Below are 7,567 nucleotides of genomic sequence, written 5' to 3' on the forward strand. Positions count from 1 at the left end.
GAGCACCTTGATTAAAAACATGAAAAGAGTTTGAAAATATCTGCTGACAACGAGTTAGCAGTGTACATGCTTTGCAAATCCTGCAATCGACAGAAATCTGCATGACAGTTTACAAACCGGATTTCGATTTCGTTGCGCGATTTTGCATAGACTATGCATAGACTCGTTAGTCCAGCCAAACTCGAACTCCATAATACCAGCCTAGCTCGGCAAGGGTGGAAACTGGACTTTTATAGTCAGTTAACTCCCTTGCCTCGCGAAGATGTCACGAAGACGGTCGATACACGTTGACTAACAGGCAAAACCTTGCTATCTTAGCGTAATAACGAGGCGTTGTCTCGATACACACACATTAAATAGTGGTTTCTCGTTTGTTAATGTGAGCCCCATTATAGACAAGGCAGAGGCGTGGATTTAGAAAGAAGTTTATTTGTTGAGATCAATTTACTTGCAGTTACCTGAAAAAGAAACAGATTGATATTAAAATCAGCAGTGAATGTTTTAAGTCAAAAGATGTATATTTCGAGTACACAAGAGATGACCTGGCTGATTGAGTGTCACCATACTCCAATGTCAATCGTTGCTCATGCTATCAAACACTGGTTTCTGCGGCCCAGACTCGAACATATACTGACTGCGGTGTAAAACAAGATTCACTCATTCTATTAAACACAAATAATGTAATCTTATTGTCGTTGACCACATTGGTGTAACCCAAGGATCACCCAAGTCAAAATCAGGACGATCTTGGAGGCCGATCCCAACACGTCTAAAGTACCCAACTTTAAAAAAAGAAGAAGAATTGTGGCGATTTTAGGCGACAGTGTCAACCATGGCCTGTTTTCGACCCGAACGTGTCTAACAGTAAACATAACTCATTTCTCTGAAGTTAAATTATACTGATTTTCAAACTCGCCATTTCATATACGTTTGTCCCTTTAAATACACTACAATATACTTAACATTCTAAAACGACAATGTGATAATATTACTATGATAATTTCACATTTTGTGTAAACTCGTTCCGAAGAGATCGTCCAATAATTCGCCTGATGGGGATTCAGGTTTAGAATAGATCCCAGTAACTTTGCGTGTAAGAGGCGACTACATTGACGGGGTAAGGCTCTGTGACATAGTGGCAGTGTGCTACGACGGTGGGGATCGTTGCTCATAATATCAATCATTAGTCTGTCTGGTCCAGATTCGACTATTGACAGCCCGCCGTCACATGACATGGACATTGGGGAGTGCGGCGTTAAACAACATGATAATTCGTCATATACTGTCTTACGTACCCATCGCCCCCAGGGGTATGTCGAACTGTCCGTTGGGCGAGCAGGTCATGCCGGTCTTGCATGGACAGGTGAAGGCCATACCTTTAGGTTTTCCTGATGGGTAGCTCGCCAAGCAGCCTAGACGAAAACAATGAAGTATTTCCTTTCATTTATATACTTCTGTGTGAGAGACTGTGATTTCTGAAGACGAGAAAAGTGATATTTCCATTGAAGTGAACATAACACTTAAAATTTCAGTGAGGTAAACATAACACTTGATATTTCACTGAGGTAAACATAACACTTGATATTTCACTGCAGTGAACATAACACTTGATATTTCACTGAGGTAAACATAACACTTGATATTTCACTGCAGTGAACATGACACTTGATATTTCACTGCAGTGAACATGACACTTGATATTTCATTGCACGGAACATAACACTTGATATTTCACTGAACATAACACTTGATATTTCACTGAACATAACACTTGATATTTCACTGAACATTACACTTGGCGGAACTTTTGTCATACAAGAGTTACCTCCCCGCAAATTGTCTCCCTTTATCGTAAGTGGCTGACCCGAACACAAACTGTTGACTTTCTTTCTAAGTAAGTTCCATGTTAACAAGGCAAAATAATGACAGATGGTCATTTATGGAGTTAATATCGCTTCTTGCCGTTTGTTATTTTCTTGAAAATGTTTCGTAATAAACTGTAAACATCTCATTTAACTCGTCAATCTAGACTGTTCGTTTTCCAAGGCACCGGTGTTTTTATTTGACCAGCGTGTAGTCCTTAGCTTCCAACAGTGGTCTCGTAGCTTTCAAGAATATAAAAAGTTGATTTTGTATATAATCATATACAGTGAACACAACACTTGATATTACACTACAGTGAACACAACACTTGATATTTCACTGCAGTGAACACAACACTTGGTATTACACTGCAGTGAACACAACACTTGATATTTCCTGAACAAACGGATCTCGAAATATCTTTGTCGCCATGTTCCACAATGCATTAGGACCGAATATAAATCGGAGAAACAGTACTCGAAATTTTCAAATTGTAATCCAATCTTGCACTGGTTAAATAATTAGATGTATACATTTATCGAATTCATAATTTGCACTTGCTGTTCCGATGATTCGTTAATCTAGAAATGTGTAAATGTAGATAATTGTACCGGGAACATAACGTCCGGATTAACGAGGGCTCACTGTTCTCATTCGCTTTTGTTAATACAATGTGTCGTACTCACTGGAGCCTGTTGTCCCGAGGGGTTCGCACACTCCCCCACCCCCAAGCTGTCTCCGGCCAAGGGGCCTCATTCTGGATCTGCAGCACTCGTCAGGGCCACAGTCCGCGCCGCTCTGACAGGAAGTTGGGGTCGCAAGCTTTGTTGCCTGGCGACAGGCGCCTGTAGAAATACACGGAATGTATTGCTTCATCATTTTAACCGTCACATTTAATTTGTAGATCTGACTATTCATCTATATGTGATGGACAAACGATTCATCGAGTTGCAACTTCGGTGTGTTGTCCATATTGTGATACATTACTTTCCCCAGGGAACTGAGAATGACATTCTAGAGTACATTGATGCATTGTCCGGGGTAACGCTTTGTGTCGCTTTGAGGATGCCCTTGTGTTGGGAATCTAGAGCATCATTAATATATTGAGTAGTAGTAGTAGCAGTAGTGGTAGTGGTAGTAGTAGTGGTAGTCGTAGTGGTAGTTGTAGTGGATGTAGCAGTAGTAGTAGCAGTAGTAGTAGTGGTGGTAGTGGTAGTAGTAGTGGTAGTAGTTGTAGTTGTACTAGTGGTAGTAGCAGTAATTGTAGTAGTTGCAGTAGTAGTGGTGGTAGTAGTAGTTGACGTAGTTGACGTAGTATTAGTAGTAGTAGAAGTAGTGGTAGTCGTAGTAGCAGTAGAGGTAGTAGTAGCAGTAGTGGTAGTAGTAGTAGTAGTGGTGGTAGTGGTAGTAGTAGTGGTAGTAGTTGTAGTGGTAGTAGTAGTAGTAGTTGGAGTAGTTGCAGTAGTAGTGGTGGTAGTAGTAGTTGACGTAGTAGTAGTAGACGTAGTAGAAGACGAGGTGGTAGTAGTAGTAACAGTTGTAGTAGTAGTAGTAGTAGTAACAGTAGTGGTAGTAGTAGTAGTAGTAGTAGTAGTAGACGTAGTAGTAGTAGACGTAGTAGTAGCAGTAACAGTAGTAGTAGTAGTAACAGTAGTAGTAGTAGTAGTAACAGTAGTAGTAGTAGTAGTAGTAGTAGTAGTAGACGTAGTAGTAGTAATAGACGTAGTAGTAGCAGTAACAGTAGTAGTAGTAGTAGTAGTAGTAGTAGTAGTAGTAACAGTAGTGGTAGTAGTAGTGTGATAAATTGGAGTATCACCCACAAATGTGACCTTCTGACACATTACCACTCACAACTCACATATTAATATATATACAAACAATGCGCTAACCAGTGCACCCCCATGTATTGCTGAGCATTGTGCCACGTCGATGTATCCCCTATCAAGTTGTTTATCACTACAAGTGAGGGCCACAAGGACAAAGAGGCGTGAGTGTTCCTACCGACGGTTCCCATGGGCATATCCATGAATCCCAGAGACTCGCACTTCTGTCCAGAGGCACATGGACACTTATTTGTGTAAACGCCATTCTCGTAGAAGCGGTTCTCAACATAACACCCTGGAACAAATCAAACCGAAAGTTTAATCAAGAGTATGGAATTTATATGTATATTTCCTAATGCATCACTTCAACATATTTAACATAGTTCTTGCTCCAGAAAAATATATATATTCGTGACTTATTTCGGCACAGTTGAGTCTACTCACGTGACTTGGAGGCCTCCGTCCCTTTTGGGTGGCACTGCCCCGAGGTTGCTCGTTTCCCCTTCATGGGGACAACAGCCATGCAGCACTCATCAGTCCCACAGTCGCTCTCAGACCTACAGCTCGTGCCCACAGCAGCCTCGGCCACGCCCACAATCTACGGGAGGTAACTCAAGAGTCAGAAAATCATGACAAGATTAGGAAATTAACCAACTCAAGTCTCCTTTGGCAAGTCTAGATTGCCTCCGCTCTCGGTATTGTGCTGGCTCCATGTCGATATATTTTAGTATATATTTTTAACTGCATGTAGAGGTTATATTCTCCTAGATACAAGGCCTTAGCCATGTTAGCGGTCTTTTTGTAGAAATTCCGTTGAAAGTGTTACGTCAATTGCAAATATAGTTATTCTGGTATTTGTTTTAATCTAATTTATGTCAAACCAAGGATCAACATACAGTCTTGTGTTAGAGACTGTGAAGCGAGTGAGGGTGGATTAACGTTTAAGAACTAGTCCACCAATTAAGCGGATTCCTACAGTGTACCAAACATGGGAACTGAACCCGAGCTTTCCGTATGACGAGCACATGCTCTAGCCACTGGGCTACCTGACGCCCCTTCAGCGGTGAGGTGAGGTGAAATGAGGTTTAACGTCGAGGCCATCATTTTTGCACTTACATAGCGACGTGCATGCCGATTTATAGTGCTAGCTCACTGAAATACCATGCCGCAGTTTAATATGAATTCCCAACTCAGACACAGTATACTGACTCCGAGCGACCAGTCCTTGTTTTAGCCCCTTAATGGGGATCGAACCCCGGACCTTCCGCTCTCAGGGCGGACGCCCCAAGTCATGTAATTGTGAATAATTCACTAAGGAATACATTGAAAAATTAAGATTTACCATGAGTCCAACGAAGAGTAACATGCTTTGTCAAAGGTTGTGATGAAATGAATGAAACCTGATTGTCTATTTCAGTTTGTAAATCAGGGCCGATAACTCGGGTGCGGCCTTATCACACGTCAACATGGCGGTTCTCACAAGCGTCAGACCGGAATCCAGGACACACTGATACAAGATATAAAGCTGAACGAAAAAAATGAACATGTGTAGCGTCCTGACATATTTGTATTGTAAGATACATCATTTGACGTTAAACTTTGCCAATATTTCATTTCACTTCCAAAATTTAACGTCAAATGATGTAACTGATGCGTACTTTAGTGACATTGATTTGTGGGCGTGGTTACACGTTGTCCTGTGTACAGGTCACAGGTACAGGTCACAGGTCGTGGAGGCGAGTAGGTGGATGGGTGACCAGGGGCGAAGCTTGGTCCTGGGAGTTTCTAGGACATCAGTTCTGTCCCACACTGGGGTCAAGCTTGAGTCCTGAGAGTTTCTAGGACATCGTTCTGCTCCACACTGGGGTCAAGCTTGAGTCCTGAGAGTTTCTGGGTCATCGTTCTGCTCCACACTGGGGTCAAGCTTGAGTCCTGAGAGTTTCTAGGACATCGGTTCTGCTCCACACTGGGGTCAAGCTTGACTCCTAAGAGTTTCTAGGACATCGTTCTGTCCCCAATGGGGTCAAGCTTGAGTCCTGAGAGTTTCTAGGACATCGGTTCTGTCCCACACTGGGGTCAAGCTTGAGTCCTGAGAGTTTCTGGGACATCGGTTCTGTCCCACACTGGGGTCAAGCTTGAGTCCTGAGAGTTTCTAGGACATCGTTCTGCTCCACACTGGGGTCAAGCTTGATTCCTGAGAGTTTCTAGGACATCGTTCTGTCCCACACTGGGGTCAAGCTTGAGTCCTGAGAGTTTCTAGGACATCGTTCTGCTCCACACTGGGGTCAAGCTTGAGTCCTGAGAGTTTCTGGGACATCGTTCTGCTCCACACTGGGGTCAAGCTTGAGTCCTGAGAGTTTCTAGGACATCGTTCTGCTCCACACTGGGGTCAAGCTTGACTCCTGGGAGTTTCTAGGACATCGGTTCTGTCCCACGCTGGGGTCAAGCCTGAGTCCTGAGAGTTTCTAGGACATCGGTCTGCTCCACACTGGGGTCAAGCTTGAGTCCTGAGAGTTTCTAGGACATCGTTCTGTTCCACACTGGGGTCAAGCTTGAGTCCTGAGAGTTTCTAGGACATCGTTCTGCTCCACACTGGGGTCAAGCTTGAGTCCTGAGAGTTTCTAGGACATCGTTCTGCTCCACACTGGGGTCAAGCTTGAGTCCTGAGAGTTTCTAGGACATCGTTCTGTCCCACACTGGGGTCAAGCTTGACTCCTGAGAGTTTCTAGGACATCGTTCTGTCCTCAATGGGGTCAAGCTTGAGTCCTGAGAGTTTCTAGGACATCGGTTCTGTCCCACACTGGGGTCAAGCTTTAGTCCTGAGAGTTTCTAGGACATCGTTCTGTCCTCAATGGGGTCAAGCTTGAGTCCTGAGAGTTTCTAGGACATCGTTCTGTCCTCAATGGAGTCAAGCTTGAGTCCTGAGAGTTTCTAGGACATCGGTTCTGCCCCACACTGGGGTCAAGCTTTAGTCCTGAGAGTTTCTGGGACATCGTTCTGTCCCCAATGGGGTCAAGCTTGAGTCCTGGGAGTTTCTAGGACATCGTTCTGTCCTCAATGGGGTCAAGCTTGAGTCCTGAGAGTTTCTAGGACATCGGTTCTGCCCCACACTGGGGTCAAGCTTTAGTCCTGAGAGTTTCTAGGACATCGTTCTGTCCTCAATGGGGTCAAGCTTGAGTCCTGAGAGTTTCTAGGACATCGTTCTGTCCTCAATGGGGTCAAGCTTGAGTCCTGAGAGTTTCTAGGACATCGTTCTGTCCTCAATGGGGTCAAGCTTGAGTCCTGAGAGTTTCTAGGGCATCGTAATGGGTACCCGGTAAGATGATGTTGTAAATGTGACTGTTATCCTTCTAGCGCCTCACAGGTACACATGTAGCTCTGGTTGTATACTCCCTAAGGAGCTGAGAATGTAAATCGAGTGTACACTCATTCATTGACCGGAATAATGATGTGGCGCTTTAAGCGTGCTTTGTGGTGTAAATTTGGCCCAGTGTAGATGTACACTTTATTAAATAATTAAATTTATTTTCATATTTTTTTATCTAATTCATCTCTCGGTCCATCAGTATCAGTATATGTGCCCTGAAAGTACTGGACTCTCTCCATTATTTGAAATCAGAAGCTGACCTGGAGTTCATCAGTGTATGCTTATTGCACATGTTGACCAAAGTCACAATTCGATATGCAGAGTTGCGTCCCTTTGAGCGTGGCAGGAATTGATGGTTGTCTGCAATCGTCACCACTCGCCCCTTTCCGTAACCTGCAAGAAGACTCGTCCCCCCTATCGATGAATGCCATGTGCGAAAATACGACACGCCAATCAGAATGTGCGTATGATTTTAAGTTCTTCGTCAAAGAATCCCTCAGAAATAATTTTTGAT

The 7,567-nt window shown here is 43.6% G+C and overlaps 1 protein-coding gene across 1 annotated transcript; it reads right to left on the reverse strand.

The window, feature by feature from the left end:
- Positions 1–413: 413 nt before the first annotated feature.
- On the reverse strand, positions 414–5,124 carry LOC139455237 (uncharacterized). Its single transcript, XM_071236783.1, has 6 exons — positions 5,029–5,124; positions 4,131–4,284; positions 3,865–3,981; positions 2,550–2,708; positions 1,296–1,412; positions 414–458 (listed from the first exon to the last, which is right to left on the reverse strand). Exons 1-6 carry the CDS (start codon positions 5,050–5,052, stop codon positions 445–447), a joined length of 585 nt encoding a protein of 194 aa, XP_071092884.1. The 5' UTR covers positions 5,053–5,124; the 3' UTR covers positions 414–444.
- Between the last annotated feature and the right edge of the window lie 2,443 nt (positions 5,125–7,567).

Source organism: Haliotis cracherodii, unplaced genomic scaffold (assembly GCF_022045235.1).
Source record: "Haliotis cracherodii isolate W230 unplaced genomic scaffold, xgHalCrac1.p SCAF_11, whole genome shotgun sequence".
Classification (NCBI taxonomy): domain Eukaryota; kingdom Metazoa; phylum Mollusca; class Gastropoda; order Lepetellida; family Haliotidae; genus Haliotis; species Haliotis cracherodii.

What these genes read in the sequence shown, in the direction of transcription:
- LOC139455237 (XM_071236783.1), bottom strand. Translation starts at nt 5,052, where the DNA reads ATGTTACTCTTCGTTGGACTCATG. An exon ending in TACTCTTCGTTGGACTCATG is followed by an intron (nt 4,285 to 5,028) that starts GTAAATCTTAAT and finishes TACCTCCCGTAG; the next exon opens with ATTGTGGGCGTGGCCGAGGC. An exon ending in TATGCCCATGGGAACCGTCG is followed by an intron (nt 2,709 to 3,864) that starts GTAGGAACACTC and finishes GTATTTCTACAG; the next exon opens with GCGCCTGTCGCCAGGCAACA.